The sequence below is a fragment of the Trachypithecus francoisi genome, unplaced genomic scaffold (assembly GCF_009764315.1).
Source record: "Trachypithecus francoisi isolate TF-2019V2 unplaced genomic scaffold, Tfra_2.0 Lachesis_group20, whole genome shotgun sequence".
In the NCBI taxonomy this organism is placed as follows: Eukaryota; Metazoa; Chordata; class Mammalia; order Primates; family Cercopithecidae; genus Trachypithecus; species Trachypithecus francoisi.
Window position 1 is genome coordinate 64,507,077 of NW_022681466.1, and position 18,859 is coordinate 64,525,935.

Here is an 18,859-nt window from a genome sequence, read left to right on the forward strand (position 1 = left end):
TAAGACTCCATCTCAAGAAAAAAAAAAGGTGGAGATTCAAAGTGTCACCTTCCAGGGAGTCTCTGAATCTGCTGTGATTCTGGGGGCTGCCCGATAAAATAAAAACAAGTAAAAATAAAGTGTCACCTTCCAAGGACACAATGGCTTATAGGTTCAGCCTTGGTAGTGACCTGATAGACACCATTAACACCTAAAGAAAGAAGGTATCACTCAGGAGGCACGTGGTCATCTGGCCACTCAGAGGAACATTTGCTGGGGCCTCACAAGCCAGCGGAGGTTGCGCCCCAACCCCACACGTGGGTGTCGGGTCTAACCCTGAGCCAGCCGATGCTTCAGGGGTCTTTGCTCCAACACCTGCCAGTCACCAGCATCATGTGATCCAGCCGGGCCTGCCCTCATCACCAACATTCTGATTGTAATTTCACTTCCCGTGGAGATTTGTCAATAGGGAGGTATCCAGGCTGCTCGATAGTTCTTTTCATTTTGTTTTGTTCGTTTCTCTTATTTTTTTATAGACAGTTTTTTTTTTATTATACTTTAAGTTCTTTTTTTTTTTTTTTTTTGAGACGGAGTCTTGCTCTGTCGCCCAGGCTGGAGTGCAGTGGCCGGATCTCAGCTCACTGCAAGCTCCGCCTCCTGGGTTCACGCCATTCTCCTGCCTCAGCCTCCCGAGTAGCTGGGACTACAGGCGCCCGCCACCTCGCCCGGCTAGTTTTTTTGTATTTTTTTTTTAAGTAGAGATGGGGGTTTCACCGTGTTAGCCAGGATGGTCTCGATCTCCTGACCTCGTGATCCGCCCGTCTCGGCCTCCCAAAATGCTGGGATTACAGGCTTGAGCCACCGCGCCCGGCCTATTATTATACTTTAAGTTCTAGAGTACATGTGCACAACGTGCAGGTTTGTTACATATGTATACTTGTGCCATGTTGGTGTGCTGCACCCATCAACTCGTCAACAGTTTTTTTTTTTATAGACAGTTTTTTTTTTTTATAGACAGTTCTGTTTCATCATTTATTTTATGTGCAGTGCTAGTATTGTCATTGTTTATTTCTTATACAAGAAATACATGTGGCCGGGTCTGGTGGCTCATGGCTGTAATCCCAGCACTTTGGGAGGCCGAGGCAGGCAGATCACGAGGTCAGGAGTTCGAGACCAGCCTGGCCAATCTCTCTCTTTTTTTTTTTTCCTCAAAAAAAAAAAAAAGAAGAGAAATACATGCACGAGGTTAAAACCTAAATGACGTAAAAGAGGTTACAGGAAAAGTAGCATCTAGACCATCTTTCCCACAGCCAGACTTCTTCCTCTGAGGCAAACTACTTTGTTTGTTTGTTTGTTTTGAGACAGAGTCTCGTTCTTGTCACCTAGGCCAGAGTGCAATGGCACAATCTCGGCTCACTGCAACCTCTGCCTCCTGAGTTCAAGCAATTCTCCTGCCTCAGCCTCCTGAGTAGCTGGGATTACAGGTGCATACCACCGCACCTGGCCAATTTTTGTGTTTCTAGTAGAGGTGGGGTTCACCATGTTGGCCAGGCTGGTCTCAAACTCCTGACCTCAGGTGATCCTCTGGCCTCGGCCTCCCAAAGTACTGGGATTACAGGCGTGAGCCACTGTGCCCAACCATGGCAAACTACTTTTTAACCACTTTTCTTTTTATTTATGCTGGTTGTTACTTCCATATCTCTGAAAAATATGCGTATGCCTCTATTTTTAAAGTATGCTCATCTCTTTGGAGCTTTAAATTTTTAAAAATTATTATGAAAAGTTTTAAACCTAGAAACACCCATCAGCTAGATTTCACAGTTAGCGTTTTGCTATATATATTTCATCTACTTGTTTTTTGCCAAAGTATCTTAAAGTAAATTTAAAACTCATGAAATCTCAAGCCTAAATACTTCATAACACATTTCTAAAAGCATAATAATAAGGACATTTTTCTGCATAACTACAACACTATTATTACACCTAATAAAATCTCGGTCATATCTCAGAAAATAATTTTTACTACCTGTGATTTTTTTTTTGAATAGTGAATCTATTTACATAAATCAAAATCCAAAAGGAACAAAAGTGCATATGGTGAAGGGGAAGTCTTCCTGCCATTCCTGAGCCTGGTTCCAGACCCTGCCCTAGTTTCCCGTGTAGTTTTCTAGAATAGTCCATGTACAGAATTGTTTATAAAGAAAACATAAGCACAGTGAAGGCAGGGACTTGTTCACCACTGAATCCTTAGACATAAAATAATGCCCAGCACTCACATATTTTTTTGAATATATATATATATATATATATATTTTTTTTAAAGACAGAGTCTCCCACTCTCGCCCAGGTTGGAGTGCAGTGGCACCATCTTGGCTCACTGCAACCTCCACCTCCCAGGTTCAAGCTATTCTCCTGCCTCAGCCTTCCAAGTAGCTGGGATTACAGGTGTGCGCCACCATGCCCAGCTAATTTTTGTATTTTTAGTAGAGACAGGGTTTTAACAAGTTGGCCAGGCTGGTCTCAAACTCCTGACCTCCAGTGATCCACCCGCATCAACTTCCCAAAGTGCTGGAATTACAGGCATGAGCCACTGTGCCCGCCCTGAATAAACAAATTTTTAATCAGTGGTTATGTGCTATAACACTGTTTGTACTTTACTATTTTTTTTGCTTGTTTCCAAATCAGTTCTTGTGAGCTGCCTCATTGTTTTTAGCAGCTGCAAAATACTCTTGTGTGAGATTGAACTATGATTTATGTAACAAGTCTCCTACGGATACACATTTGTGTTTTTCCAACATTCTGCTATTAACAATGCTGTAATAAATATCCGTGTACAAGGCCGGGCATGGCGGCTCACGCCTGTAATCCCAGCACTCTGGGAGACAGGGGCGGGAGGACTGCTTGAGGCCAGGAGTTTGAGACCCCTGGCAGCACTGCAAGACCCTGTCTCTACCCCTCGCAAAAAAAAAAAAAAAACTACAAAAGAAAAAAAAGTTATTCATGTACAGGCATAAGCACATCTTCACACTGTTATTTCTTGTTCCTTTAAATTTTGTTTACTTTGTGAATTTTTGAATAGCTATCAAAAATTCAAAAGGCCCAAGGGCGTGAGGGTCTGAAAAGTCTTCCTTCTAACCCTGTTCCCCACTCAGCCAGGTTCCTTCTTTAGAGGCAGCCAGTGTTACCTGTTTCTTGACTCTCCTTCCAGAGGTATTCTATACATATACAAGCATAGTCTATAGTGCTGCTGCCTGGTGTATCATTTTAGGCTATTTCTTTCTTTCTTTCTTTTTTTTTTTTTTGACAGAATCTCACTCTTGTCACCCAGGCTGGAGTGCAATGGCGCAATCTCAGCTCACTGTAGCCTCCGTCTCCCGGTTCAAGCGATTCTCCTGCCTCAGCCTCCCAAGTAGCTAGGATTACAGGTGCCTGCCACCACGCCCAGCAATTTTTTTTTTTTTTTTTTTAAGTAGAGACAGGGTTTCACCATGTTGGCCAGGCTGATCTCAAACTCCTGACCTTGAGTGATCTGCCTGCCTCAGCCTCCCAAAGTGCTAGGATTCCAGGCGTGAGCCACCGCACCTGGCTTTATTTTTATCTTTATTTTTTGAGGCAGGATTTTGCTCTGTTGCCCAGGCTGGAGGACAGTGGCATAATCATAGCTCACTGCACTCTCAACCTTCTGGGCTCAAGTGATCCTCCCACCTCAGCCTTCTTCCAAGTAGCTGGAACTACAGGTGTGCGCCACTGTGTCCGGCTAATTTTTTTATATTTTGTGGAGACAAAGTCTCTCTATGTTGCCCAGGCTGATCTTGAACTTCTAGGCTCAAGCAATCCCCCGGCCCCTGCCTCCCAAAGAGCTAGGATTACAGGCATGAGCCACCAAGTCCAGCCTGAATTGTGCACTTTAAAATGGTTATAATGACATATTTTATATGTATTTTACCACGATCAACCCCCTAAGAGAAGAAGGTATACATATGTGGATTTATAACCCGATCCAGTAAATGCTTGATGGTTGGATTGTATCTCTTATATTAATCTATTGCTAAAGATTTCTCCTAGTTAAATTTAAGTGCACAAGTTATAGTTCCAGATAACTGACATTTTGGTGGAGCTAAAAACCAAGATTTTCTCCATGTATCCTAATTGCCTCAAATGCTATTGGGTTTCTTCTGTGGTCTCTGGCAACAGTAATAACCAGAATTTTGGCAACATAATTTTATCTGCAAGCTGTGCATGCCTTATTAAGACCTTTGAATTCTATTTTAATCTCAAATAATGCTCATGAGAGACTTCATTCTGAACTAATACAGCCTCTGAGGTCCTGAGGAACAACATCCTTTTCCAGGGGGAGACAGCCCAGCTTAAGAAAACTGATCTACCCAGAGAACCCCCACCCCGCTACAGTCCGAATGTTCACGTCTCACTCAAATTCATTTTCTTTTTTTTTTTTTTTTTTGAGACGGAGTCTCGCTCTGTCGCCCAGGCTGGAGTGCAGTGGCCGGATCTCTGCTCACTGTGAGCTCCACCTCCCGGGTTCACGCCATTCTCCTGCCTCAGCCTCCCAAGCAGCTGGGACTACAGGCACCCACCACCTCGCCCGGCTAATTTTTTGTATTTTTTTAGTAGAGACAGGGTTTCACCGTGTTAGCCAGGATGGTCTCAATCTCCTGACCTCATGATCCACTCGTCTCGGGCTCCCAAAGTGCTGGGATTACAGGCTTGAGCCACCGCGCCCGGCCTCAAATTCATTTTCGAACTTAATCCCCAGTGCAGCGGTGTTGGGAGGTGGGGCATCTGGGAGGTGATTAGGTCATGGGGGTGGGGCCCTCAGGAATGGGATTAGTGCCCTAGTAAAAGAAGCCCAAGAGAGCTTGTTTGTCCCTTCTGTTACGTGAAGACACACATAAGCATCATCTATGAGGAACTGGCCCTACCAGACACCGAATGTACTTGCACCTTGATTTTAGACTTTCCAGCCTTCGGAACTGTAAGATATCAATGTCTGTTATTTATAAATTACCCAGTATTTTGCTACAGGAGCCCAAATGAACTGAGATAACCCCTCAGCTGAGACTGAGCAGAACAGGAAGTTGGGGGGGATGATTTGGGGACTTTAACTTCAGAAGGTTGAATTCTAGATTTTTAACTCACAAAAGCAAGATTAATTGATTTCGAATTTCCATTTCTTTGGACTTTAGTTTACCAAGGGATTTATTTAATCTTTGAAATTTAATTTCTCCCTGGGAGTTATATTCAAATTTGTGGAATTTCTGTGTATGGTTATTATTGGAATGTTTTAATGCTGTCATTTAATTGAACTGCATGGCCTCTGATATGTTATGTTGGACAATGTGACTAGGCATAATTTGGAATGCAAAATAGGAAAAAAAATGTGAATGTTCTACCTTGGGGATACAGTTGCCCTGAAGTAGATTAAGACATAATTTGGAATGCAAAATAGGAAAAAATGGGAATATTCAGACTTGGGGATACAGTTGCCTTGAAATATATTAAGATTCTGTTCTGACCCATTTCAAAGCCTTCTGGGGCCCTATCTACGCCACTGGTTTGTAACCCTTGTTGTATATCAGAACTAGCTGACAAGTGAGTAATGGCTAAAGCTATGTAGTCAAAATTTTTTTCTGATCTGCAACATAATTGGGCTCTGAGCCTCTTTTCAGATCTGAGCCTCAGTACTATGCATAAGCGTTCCCACCTCTGGTAGGCTCCGACAGGAAAGCTTTTAAAATGCTGATCCTTAGGCTCTGCCAGGGATTCTTACTTAATTGACCTGGGGCAGGGCCCAGGTATCAGCACAGTGCTTAGTTGTGAAGTTCTATTAAAAGGTACGTTTAGGGGTGGGCGTGGTGGCTCACACCTGTAATCTCAGCACTTTGGGAGGCTGAGGTGGGCAGATCAGATGAGGTCAGAAGTTCAAGACCAGCCTGGCCAACCTGCTGAAACCCCATCTCTATTAAAAATACAAAAATTAGCCGGGCGTGGTGGCAGACACCTGTAATCCCAGCTACTCGGGAGGCTGAGGAAGGAGAGTCACTTGAATCTGGGAGTCAGAAGTTACAGCGAGCCAGGATCGCGCCACTGCACTCCAGCCTGGGTGACAGAGCGAGACAAGGTCTCAAAAACAAAACAAAACAAAAAGGGTATATTTGGGCCAGGTGGGGTGGCTTACCCTTGTAATCCTAGCAACTTGGGAGGCCAAGGCAGGAGGATTACTTGAGCCCAGGAGTTCAAGACCAGACTGGGCAACATGGTGAAACCCTGTCTCTACAAAAAATACAAAAAATTAACCAGGAATGGTGGAGTGTGCCTGTAGGCCCAACTACTCGGGAGGCTTGGGTGGGAGGATCACCAGAGCCCAGGAAGTTGAGGCTGCAGTGAGTCGTGATTGCACCACTGCACTCTAGTCTGGGTGACAGAGTGAGATCCTGTCTCAAAAAACAAAAAAAGAGCCTGTAATCCCAGCACTTTGGGAGGCCGAGACGGGCGGATCACGAGGTCAGGAGATCAAGACCATCCTGGCTAACATGGTGAAACCCCGTCTCTACTAAAAAATACAAAAAACTAGCTGGACGAGGTGGCGGGCACCTGTAGTCCCAGCTACTCGGGAGGCTGAGGCAGGAGAATGGCGTAAACCCAGGAGGCGGAGCTTGTGGTGAGCTGAGATCCAGCCACTGCACTCCAGCCTGGGCGACAGAGCGAGACTCTGTCTCAAAAAAAAAAAAAAAGAAAAAAAGAAGAGAGAAAGAAGAAAGAAAGAAAGAAGAAAAGGAAGGAAGGAAGGAAGGGAAGGAAAAGAGGGAAGGAAAAGAAAGAAGGAAGGGAAGGTACATTTGGGGGCATGGTGGCTCACACCTGTAATCCCAGCAACTTGTGAGACTGAGATGGGAGTTCAAGACCAAGACCAGCCTGGGTAATATAGCAAGACCCCATCTCTAAAAATAAATACATAAATGCTTCTTCTTCCTTCTCCTCCTCCTCCTCCTCCTCCTCCTCCTCCTCCTCCTCCTCCTCCTTCTTCTTCTTCTTCTTCTTCCTCTTCTTCCTCTTCTTCTTCTTCTTCTTTTTCTTCTTCTTCTTTTCTTCTTTCTTCTTCTTCTTTCTTCTTCTTTCTTCTTTCTTCTTTTAAGGTGCATTTGGCTTGTACATTTCACAGGCTTTGTCCATAAAAAAGGAGAAACATTTGTTCCCTATCTGCTTTCTCTTATCATTTGGGGGTTCTCAAGTGTGGGTGTGGACCCTCCACCAGAAGACCTAACACTGGGTGTGCTATAAATGCTTGTTTAATGAATGGCATTGTTGGCAGTGCACCCCAGATGTCCCATATTTCATGTATGTAAGGAACCACCCCTAATTATTTAGCCCAGGATATGAGTCATGTAGGTGAAAAACCTTTCCAAGTGGATTGCCAGACCTGTGATTCTTCGCGCTTGGGAAAAGAGAGTAAAAGAGTACAGTTTTGTGAGAGGTTGGAAGGTGGCAGTGGTAGCAGGAATGGAACCGTGGAGGAGCAGGTGCAGAGAGAAGCCCGTTCACCCGACCTGGGTGAGTTCCCCGCACCAAAGAGGCCTCACGGGCAGCTTAACTTTTGATAGTAAAGTTGCCCACAGCAGGAAAAAACGGGGATGAGCCGTGGGCAGAGTGGCATGAAGTCAGGAAACCCGGGATCTAGCCCAGCTCTGTCGGTGACGAGCCAGTGAGCCCTTGATGTCACTAGCCTCAGGCTCCTCATCTGATCTGTGGAGGTCGAACCTGGACATTTTTCTTTTTTTTTTTTCTTTTTTTTTGAGACGGAGTCTTGCTCTGCCACCCAGGCTGGAGTGCAGTGGCCGGATCTCAGCTCACCGCAAGCTCCGCCTCCCGGGTTCACGCCATTCTCCTGTCTCAGCCTCCCGAGTAGCTGGACTACAGGTGCCCGCCTCGTCGCCCGGCTAGTTTTTTGTATTTTTTAGTAGAGACGGGGTTTCACCGTATTAGCCAGGATGGTCTCGATCTCCTGACCTCGTGATCCGCCCGTCTCGGCCTCCCAAAGTGCTGGGATTACAGGCTTGAGCCACCGCGCCCGGCCGAACCTGGACATTTTTCAAAGTTGGTTTTAGGTAAAACAGTTTGAAATTATATGGCCAGTTTCAATTATATAAATATTTTAAATTTCTATATAAAGATAGCACCAACAAAGTTACAGGGAAAGCGAAGATCAAAAGACTGGAAACAGTGGGTGTCTCAAAAGGGTAACAGTTAAATAAATGATGGTGTCCCTGTAGCTACCTATTGGAATATCATGCAGTGGTAAAAAGAAGGCAGAGACTCTTTATATACTGATAAGGAACAATCTTTGACTCACAGGTAAATAAGATAGTAAGGTTCCGGCCGGGCGCGGCGGCTCAAGCCTGTAATTCCAGCACTTTGAGAGGCTGAGGCTGGCAGATTACCTGAGGTCAGGAGTTCGAGACCCGCCTGGCCAACGTGGCAAAACCCTGTCTCTACTAAAAATACAAAAATCAGCCGGGCGTGGTGGCGGGCACCTGTAATCCCAGCTACTCGGGAAGCTGAGGCAGGAGAATCGCCTGAACCCAGGAGGCAGAGGTTGCAGTGAGCTGAGATTGCACCACTGCACTCCAGCCTGGGTGACAGTAATATTGGCTGCTTTCAGAGAGGAAAGCTGGTGGCTAGAGAACAGAAGGTGGGCGGGGGGAGACTTCTTATTGGATACTTCTTTGTACCTTTCACACTTGAAACCATGTAACTGTATTACCTTGGGGATAGTGTAGTATTATTAAATCAATCATGTAAAAAATCAAATGATAAACTCGAAGAATTTTGAATTCTTTTGATAATGGCACTTGCCCATTCTGCCTGGTTCAGGAGTTACTCATGCATGTATCTTTCTTTCTTTCTTTTCTTTCTTTCTTTCCTTTCTTTCTTTCTTTCTTTCTTCTTTCTTTCTTTCTTCTTTCTTTCTTTCTCTCTCTTTCTTTCTTTCTTTCATTTTGAGACTGTCTCACTCTCTCGCCAGGCTGGAGTGCAGTGGTGTGATCTCGGCTCACTGCAACCTCCACCTCCCGGGTTCAAGTGATTCTCGTGCCTCAGCCTCCCAAGTAGCTGGGATTGCAGGCGCCTGCCACCATGACCAGCTAAATTTTGCATTTTTAGTAGAGATGAGGTTTTACCATGTTGGCCAGGCTGGTCTTGAACTCGTGACCTCAGGTGATCCACCCACCTTGGCCTCCCAAAGTGCTGGGATTACAGGCGTGAGCCGCCGCACCCAGCCTCATGCATGCATCTTGCAGGAGATCACCTGGGTTGCCCAGACTTCTCACGGTAACTAACCCACTTGGCCTCTGGGAGAGCCTGTCCCCACACGACACATGCACAGACACTCTCACATTGTTCTTGGGCCACAGAAGCGACGCAGACACTCTTGACCCATCCCCCTGGCAAAGACCAATTTGCCACACAGATTTCATCAGTTAATATCTCAGGCCTCAACTCCGAAGGGTATGACAGAGATCGCCAGCTCCCAAGCCAATCTTTGGAAGGGCTCCTGGGTCACAGTGCCTCTGAGCCTTTATAGCCCTCTGCAATCAACTTAGCTTTCTGAGCCAGAGGCAGCCCAGTCTAAACAGGGCACAGAGTGGGAAGGAGACAGGACTGGAGTGGCATAGGACATGGGGAAGGGGGGTAGAATTAGATGGGAAAAAACAAATGCTTAATGAAGCAATCCAGAACTCAGGGAGAGGGACCTCCGTGGAAAAGACAGGCGATCGGCTCACCTCCCGCAGCTTCTCCTGGGCCTCAGCAAGCGCGGCTTGCTTCTCCCGAAGCTGAGCCAAGGCAGCGTTCATCCGGGTCCGCTTGGGCTCCACCACCCGATACAGCCGCCCGTACAGCTTCGGGGAGACAGTCAGGCTGTGGGGGTCGCCCACCAACCCACCAACCCCCTCACCTCCAGACATCCCCTCCTTCCACCTGGGTCTGTGCATCCACCCATCTCTCAGGCCTGCCCTCCTTACCGCCCCGCCCCGGCCCAGACGCCCTTACCTCCATGGCCCGCACCCACATGCAGAGGGACTTCGCAGCCAGGGAGACACGGCCGATGATATCAGGCTGGAAGTCAGGCTGGGCGCAGTAGGCCCCGATCTTCTTCAGAACCTTATCTGAGATATTGTCTTTATCAAAGTTGATCAGTGACTTGATGAAGTTCTGTTCCCCTGTGGGATGAAGATTAGGGGCCTTAGCCAGAGGCCTAATGCCATCCTCCTTGTCCAACAGTTTCACCTCCACTACTCACGCTTAGCCACATTTTTCCTGGGCTCAGTTCCTAAGGCCAAACTATCTGACCTGGCCCCTAGTTCCTCCCTCTGACTTGACTCTGTCTCTAGGCACCTCTCAGCCCCCAAGGTCCTCGACAATCTTCCCAGCTCCTCTCTCACCACTTACCTTGAACACTCAGCCAAGCCACCCTACACTTCACTTTTTTTTCTCTCTGCTTTGCACTTTCTTCTAGGGCAGGGATCACCAAACCGAGACTGGCAGGCCGTATTCTACTACGGGAACCCAGAGCAGAGTAAACCACAAGAATGGAACAGAGTCCTGGTTCCCATTTTCTGATTCTTGTTCCCCTCTGGGGGTCTGAGGGCATTCCTGCCCTTGGATGCAGCAATACATTCTTCTATCTTTTTTTTTTTTTTCTTGAGATGGAGTCTCACTCTGTCGCCTAGGCTGGAGTGCAGGGGCGCGATTTCGGCTCACTGCAAGCTCCGTCTCCCTGGTTGACGCCATTCTCCTGCCTCAGCCTCCCGAGTAGCTGGGACTACAGGCGCCCGCCACCACGCCCGGCTAATTTTTCTGTATTTTTTAGTAGAGACGGGGTTTCACCGTGTTAGCCAGGATGGGCTCCATCTCCTGACCTCGTGATCCGCCCGCCTCAGACTCCCAAAGTGCTGGGATTACAGGCCTGAGCCACTGTGCCCCACCCATTCTTCTATCTTTAGGACAATTTTGTTTAATATACAGATGCTCCCGATAAGCCCATCATACATTGAAAATACTGTAAATCAAAAATGAATTTAATGCATCTAACCTACTGAACATCATAATTTATCCAAGCCTAACTTAGACGTGCTTGGAGCACTTACATTAAGCCTACAGTTGGGCAAAATCATCTAACACAAAGTCCATTTTATAACAAAGTGTTGAGTATCTCATGTAATGTATTGAATACTGTACTGAAAGTGAAAAACAGAATGATTGTATGGGTACCATTGTAAAGACGAAAAATCTTAAGTCAAACCATTGTAAGCTGAATGTCAGTATTAAGATGAGCTGTTTTCTGTTACTTACAACTAAATAATCTTTTTCAAAATTTCATATTTAATAATTAAATTCTAAAAGTGATCAAAAATGTAGTTTCTTTTTTTTTTTTTTAGTTGAAAAGAAACAGGTAACTTTGTAAAAAGTCAGAAAATACCAGTAACAACTAAATCATCTTTTTTTTTTTTTTTTTTAGAGACAGGCTCTGGCTCTGTCGCCCGGGCTAGAGCACAATGGCGCAATCACGGCTCACTGCAGCTTCTGCCTTGCACATTTAAACGATCCTCCTGCCTCAGCCTCCCAAGCAGCTGGGACTACAGGCATGCACCATCATGCCCGGCTAATTTTTGTATTTTCTTGTAGAGATGGGTTTTCGTCATGTTGCCCAGGCTGGTCTCAAACTCCTGGGCTCAAATGATCTGCCCACCTTAACCTCCCAAAGCTTGGGATTACAGGCATGAGCCACCACACCCAACCGGCAACCAAAGAACCTTAACTGACATTCATGCGGTCTCCCTTGTACTAGGCTCTATGCTCTCCTTTCTGCTAGGCCCTATGCTCTTGAGGGTCAGAGCAGTGCCTCATCCATCCCTATCTTTCTGAGTGTCTGCTGCTCAGCCGACATCAACAAACACTGGGCGAGCGGAAGTCATTTATTTCATGGTCTCTAGCTTACCTAGCTGCCTCTTGGCCTCTGCCCACGTGGGCTCGTTGCCTCGAAGAATCATAACTGCCTGCATCACTATCTCCACTTGGGCTGGGGGCCGTCCATAAGACTTGATCTCTCCTATATCCTTCTTGTTCAGAGACTCCAGGGCCTGGGGGAAAAAGGGATAAAGTGAGGGAGCAACTCAGCAGGTAAGACAGGACCTTATGGAGACAGAACTTAGCTGAGGTACCACCTCTTCTTCCCATTTCCCCAGGGTCTTTGAGGACAAAGAAGGCTGGCCCATTCCCTTCCCCGGGGCCTCGCGCTCCTGGCTCCCATCCTTGCACCCGCTCCTGGTACCCGCGTGGCCTCTTCCAGGGCAGGCAGGGCCTCTTCTAGATCTTTCTGGGCATTGTCAGCCAGTGCCTGACACTTGATTTCCTCAACTGCAATCTTTTCACTGTTGGCTGTTACGGCCTAGGGAATGAAAAAAGGACAAGGGTTTTTTTGTCTTTGCCTTGGGCAAAAGTGGGAGTGATGGTGTTGGTGGAAAAGATGAAAGAGAAAGCTAAATAATTTTTTTTTTTTTTTTTTTTTGAGATGGAGTCTCGCTCTTTCGCTCAGGCTAGAGTGCAGTGGTGCAATCTCAGCTCACTGCAACCTCCTCCCCCAGGGTTTAAGCGATTCTCCTCCCTCAGCCTCCGAAGTAGCTGGGATTACAGGCGCCCTCCACCACGCCCAGCTAATCCTTGTATTTTTAGTACAGATGGGGTTTCACTATGTTGGCCAAGTTGGTCTCGAACTCCTGACCTCAGGTGATCCACAGCCTGGGATCCCAGTCTCGGCCTCCCAAAGTGCTGGGATTACAGGCGTGAGCCACTGCGCCCAGTTACTAAAGAAAATTAAAGAAGGGGAACATGGGTTCCCTGATGCAGTAGCCAGCACTGGTGGGAGTGAGGCACAGGGGGTGGGCGTGGGCCTCGACCTTCTGCTGCTCGTCCGCCTCCCGCTTCTGCTGCACAATGATGACCAGGTACTCCTCACACTGCTTCTGGAACTCAGCCACCTTCTTCTTGGCATCTTCCAGCTCTAACGACATCACTTGTACCTTTTCCCTAGTTTCATCGATCTTGAACAAGCCTGTCCGCAGCTTATTGGCTTGGTCCTGTAGCTCCTGCCGTTTTTCTCCCAGCAACCTGCGGGGGAGAATAGGACAGGGTGTGGAGAGGCGGGGCTTCCGGAAAGCGGGGTGTCCTGTAAGACCCCCCTTCCCCGTGTGTCTCAAGTCCACCTTCCTTTCTGTTGCCACCAACACTACCACCACCATCCTGGTCGGGATTCTATCATTTCCTGCCTGGGTCATCACCAACAGCTTCCCGAGGGCTTTTCTTGATTTCAGGCTCTCATTCCTCCGGTTTATTCTACACACCATTACCGGAATCAGCTTGTTAAATAGTCTCCATCACACCACCTCCCCTACATGAGAATCTTCCTCTGTTCCCCACTGTGGAAAAGGCAGGTGGGCTGGCCCAGGGCAGGCAGCCATCCCTCAGCTCCAGCCTGTTTTTTTCCCTGTGGGAACGAATGTGGGCCCAGTATTGCAACAATTTCCTTCTCTCTCTCTTTTTTTGTAGAGATGGTGTCTTGTTATGTTGCCCAGGCTGGTCTCAAACTCCTGACATCAAGTGATCCTCCTACCTCAGCCTCCCAATTACATGCCTGTAATGCTGGGATTACAGGCATGAGCCACTGCTTCTTTTCTTTTCTTTGAGAGGGAGTCTCACTCCGTTGCCCAGGCTGGAGTGCAGTGATGTGATCTCAGCTCACTGCAACCTCCACCTCCCGGGTTCAAATGATTCTCCCACCTCAGCCTCTCGAGTATCTGGGATTACAGGCACCTGCCATCATGCCTGGCTAATTTTTGTATTTTTGTAGACAGGGTTTCACCATGTTGGCCAGGCTGTTCTTGAACTCCTGACCTCAAGTGATCTGCCCACCACGGCCTTCCAAAGTGCTGGGATTACAGGCGTGAGCCCCCACACCCAGCCTTATTTGCATCTTTTAAAATATCCTTTGCAATAAGTCAGCAATAGTAGGTGAAGTGTTTCCTGAGTTCTGTGAGCCACTGTAGCAAATTAACTGAACCTGATGAGGGGGTGGTGGGAACCTTCGAATTACAACTGGCCAGGCAGAAACACAGGTAAAACACTGGGCTTTCGGTTAGCATCTGAAGCGGAGGGTGTCTTGTGGGACTGCGCCCTCCACCTGTGTGATCTGGGACTGCGCCCTCCACCTGTGTGATCTGACTCTAACTCCAGGTAGATCGTTTCAGAATTGAATTATGTTACAGGACACCCAGTCGGTGTCCCCTGGAGAACTGCTTGGGTGGGGAAAATCCCCACCACATCTGGTGTCTGAAGTGAAGTACAGCCAGCCTTCCGTATCCACATCCGTGGATGCAACCAACAGAGGATCAAAAATATTTGAAAAAAGTCCGGGCACGGTGGCTCACGCCTGTAATCCCAGCACTTTGGGAGGCCGAGGCTGCTGGATCACCTGAGGTCAGGAGTTCAGGAACAGCCAGGCCAACATGGTGAAACCCTGTCTCTACTAAACAAACAAACAAACAAATTAGCTGGGCATGGTGGCGCGTGCCTGTAATCCCAGTTACTAGGGAGGCTGAGGCAGGAGAATCACTTGAACCCAGGAGGCAGAGGTTGCAGTGAGCCAAGACTGTGCCACTGCACTCCAGCCTGGGCAACAGAGCAAGACTCCTTCTAAAAAAAAAAAAAAAAAATCTCAAAAAAAGTTGTATCTGCACTGAACATGTACAGACTTTTCCCTCTTTTCATTATTCCTTAAACAATACAGTATAACAACTATTTACATAGCATCTACATTGTATTAGGTATTGTAAGTAATCTAGAGAGGATTCAAAGTATATGGGAGGAACCTGCATAAGTTACACGCAAATACTCCATTCTATATCAGGGACTGGAGCATCTGTGGATTTTGGTATCTGTGGGAGGTCCTGGAACCAGTCCCCCACGGATGCTGAGGGCCTGTACTGTGTTGAGTGAAAGAGCAGGGAAAACGCTTTGTTTTTTCTATCTCATACAGGTAGAAAGTCTAGAAGACATTAAAGGCAGACAGGAAAGGACTGGGTATGGCAATGTTCCAGTTATATTATGGTCAGAAAAAGACAGAGAAACTTCATACCAGAAAATAAGGGCCAAGAGGGTGTGGAGAGGGGCGAGGGGAACATAGCCAGAAGGCTCTGGAGACAGCCCCTCCCACGAGAAGCCCCAGCTCCCACTTTCCAACTTCCTAGGCAGAACTGCGGCCTTTGTGTCTCTGCCCTTGCACATCAACTCATTTCACCCCTTGCCCTCAGAAGACACCAGGCTCCCTGGCCCTGCACGTCCCCTGCCCTCCTTCATACTTCTTATATCCAGACACGAGTTCCAGGTAGTTGGTGGGTGTGACGTAGTTGTGTCTCCGCAGTTCCAACAGCATCTTCTGGGAATACTGAGCTACTGACCAGTGCATAGTGACAAAGATCTGGGCCACCTTCCTGTGGATCTGAGGCCAGTGACACAGGATGAAAAGGCGGATGGAAAGGGAAGTGGGAGAGAGGCCGGGGGTGCGATGAGAGGTGGGGATTCTCACATTCTCCTGAGTTCCCAGGTCTACTCCTATGAGGTACTTCTCAGCCACCTCGAGCAGGGCCTCTTGGGGCCACTCTGAGAACCAGTTGATGGTTGTGCAGTTCACCAAGGCTGGGTACTGGCGGATCCAGTTCCTGGAAAGGGGTTTAGAGAGGCTGTAAATTCCATGCACAGACACAGCCTCCAGGCACTGGCTTCCCCACACGCATCCACTCACTTTCTAGGAACCTAAAATGCCCCATCCCCTTTCTCCTCTATCTCCTTGTCCAAATTCTGTTCCTTCAGAGCTAGTTCAGCAGAACATTTAGAAACAGGTTCTGGAGTCACAAAAACCTGGTTCTACACTTTCAAGGTGTGGATCTCCAGCAAGTATCTAAGCTCTTTGAATGCCAGTTTCCTCGTCTCTAAAATGGGAATAGTAATACATGCTGACTAGGGTGGTTGGGGGATTCAACGAGGTATCACACGTGAAAAGTTCAGCATAGCGCCCGGCTGTGTTCACAAACATTAAAAACAAAATGGTAGGCCGGGCACTGGGGCTTGTGCCTGTAATCCCAGCACTTTGGGAGGCCAAGGCGGATGGATCCCTTGAGCCCAGGAGTTCGAAACCATCCTAGGCAAATGGCAAAACCGCATCTCTACAAAAAATACAAAAATTAGCTGGCCATGGTGACATGTGCTTTTAGTCCCAGCTACCGGAGAGGCTGAGGCAGGAGGATCACTTGAGCCTGGGAGATGGAGGTTGCAGTGAGCCAAGATGGCACCACTGTACTCCAGCCTGGGTGACAAAGCAAGACTTGGTCTCAAAAACATTTTTTTTTGTTAAGATAATCCAAATTGCTTCCCTGCACAAGTTCTCTGCCCTCTTCCTAGTTTCTGATGCCCTTAAAAATCTAGTCATATCAAGAAAATGTGGTATAGACATACAAGATAATATTATTCAGCCTTACAAAAAAGAAGGAAATCCTGACACATGCTACAACACGGATGAACCTTGAGGACACTACGCTAAGTGAAATAAGCAAGTCACAGAAAGACAAATGCTAGCTGGGCGCAGTGCCTCACGCCTGTAATCCCAGCACTTTGGGAGGCGGAGGTGGGTGGGTCACTTGAGGTCAGGAGTTCGAGACTAGCCTGGCCAACATGGTAAAACCCCGTCTCTACTAAAAATACAAACATTAGCCGGACATGGTGGCAAGCACCTATAATCCCAGCTACTGGGAGGCTAAGGCACGAGGATCACTTGAACCTGGGAGGTGGAGGCTGCAGTGAGCCGAGATCACAGCACTGCACTTCAGCCTGGGTGATGGGGTGAGACTTTGTCTCAAACCAAAAAAGAAAGAAAGACAAATGCTGCATTGTTCCACCTGTGTGAGGCGTCTGAAGTCAGACTCATAGACAGTGGCTGGGGAGGGAATGGGGGGCAGTGGTTTCCTGGGTATGGAGTGTGGCCTCGGGAGCATGAGAAAGCTCTGCAGCTGTTACACAACAGCGTGAGTGCACTTCACACGGCTGAACACTGCACTCAAACGGTTGATACATCTTGGTGTGTGTGTGTGCGTGTGTGTGTCTGTGTGTTTTGAACAGAGTTTCGTTCTGTCCCCCAGGCCGCAGTGTAGTGGCGAGATCTCGGCTTTCTGCAACCTCTGCTTCCCGGGTTCAAGTGATTCTCCTGCCTCAGCCTCCTGAGTAGCTGGGACCACAGGTGCTCCCACCACCACGCCCAGCTAATTGTATTTTTAGTAGAGACGGGGTTTCACCATGTTAGCTGGGATGGTCTCGATCTCCTGACCTCGTGATCTGCCTGCCTCGGCCTCCCAAAGTGTTGGGATTACAGGCGTGAGCCACTCTGCCCGAACTGTGAGTGTGTGTTTTTAACCACAATTAGATTTACGATGACAAAACAAAACCAAAAAGCCACCCACCAAAATAAACAAAAAATCTAGTTCTACCAAGAGAGGGCAGATGACTCCCATGTTCAGCAAAGGAACTTTCTGAAATCGGGCACAGCCTACGGAAAGGAGATGGGCGAGGCGGGCAGAGGAGCCTGCTGTTATTCCTGACACTAATTTCCAGAAGGCACAGGAGGCCACAGCAGGGTGAGGGAGCACACAGAAGGGTCTGGGAGAAGAATGTCACAGAAGTCACCTGAAGGGATCCCCCACGGGGCTGAGGCAAAGCACGATGTGCAGGTTGTTCCGCACGCGTTCGATGAGGTAGGTGAAGAGGCTGTCCGATGACTCAGGCACCTGCTCCGCCCGGGCCTGGTCTATGATGTGTGACTGGATCTGGACAGAAGCCACCCAGGGTCAGAGGGCTGGCGTCTCCATGGCAGAATCAGCGGGGGCAGCAGGTCAGGCGGGGCTAACAAAGTGTTTCCCAGGCTGGACTCGAACTCCTGGCCTCAAACCATCCTCCCACCTCAGCATCCCCCACCCCCGAGTAGCTGGAACTACAGGCTCGAGCCACTGTGCCTGGCTCTGAAGCATGGGTTTTAAAGCAGCTCTGCCCAGGGTCCCCGGAGGGGACCTTCTACCTTACAGGGCTGAGGTGGGCAGTGGGGGTGCTCCAGGGGCACATTCTGGGAGCTGTGGTCCTTCTGGGGTCAGCTAGGCCGGCGGAAGAAGCGCCTGGTCGAGGGTGTGGAAGGAATCCTACCTCTTCAAATTCATCAGGCTTGTAGAGATTGGGCACCTCGCCTGAGCTGAGGATGTTGTTGATGTCCTCTAGGAAGGACTCATCAGCTATTTGGGTGTCCACAAAAAGGAAGGACGTGGTCTTGAGCTCCACCCCAGCCTGGCGATACAGACGCTTGATATCTGGCCGGGGGAGGGACGGAGGACAAACTCATTGCAGATTCCCCGTCCTGGGCTTGATTCCTTTTCTGAGATTTAGGAACCCTCCCCGCCCTGCAGCATACACGCAACACCATCCTACACTCAACACAGGCCGGGCACGTCTGCCCATCTGGCTGCCATCTCTCCTCTCTTATCACTGCAGGAATGTACGCATCTGATCTTTCATTCCTACCGTTTCAGAAACCCAGCCGTACCATCTCGGAACTCCTGCTTCCGATAATGTTTGGTGACCTCGATCTGGAAGGTGGTGTAGTCGCAGATGGATGAAGCCAGGCGGGCCAGACTCTGGCGTCCGCTGCCCCCGATGCCCACGAGGAGCATGTTGCCCCGAGGCTGTCCAATGACCCGCACGATCCGTGTGACTGGGG

The 18,859-nt window shown here is 48.2% G+C and overlaps 1 protein-coding gene across 1 annotated transcript in view; it reads right to left on the bottom strand.

The window, feature by feature from the left end:
* The window catches only part of DNAH2 (dynein axonemal heavy chain 2), a 122,990-nt gene that overhangs the window by 20,040 nt on the left and 84,091 nt on the right, over positions 1–18,859 (bottom strand). Inside the window, exons 56-65 of the mRNA XM_033184712.1 lie at positions 18,686–18,853; positions 18,292–18,452; positions 17,782–17,921; positions 15,635–15,767; positions 15,408–15,547; positions 12,951–13,161; positions 12,326–12,442; positions 11,993–12,134; positions 10,045–10,214; positions 9,777–9,893 (exon numbers count right to left, since the gene is read on the bottom strand). Coding sequence (XP_033040603.1) covers positions 9,777–9,893; positions 10,045–10,214; positions 11,993–12,134; positions 12,326–12,442; positions 12,951–13,161; positions 15,408–15,547; positions 15,635–15,767; positions 17,782–17,921; positions 18,292–18,452; positions 18,686–18,853 — 1,499 coding nt within the window. The remainder of the gene's footprint in view (positions 1–9,776; positions 9,894–10,044; positions 10,215–11,992; positions 12,135–12,325; positions 12,443–12,950; positions 13,162–15,407; positions 15,548–15,634; positions 15,768–17,781; positions 17,922–18,291; positions 18,453–18,685; positions 18,854–18,859) is intronic.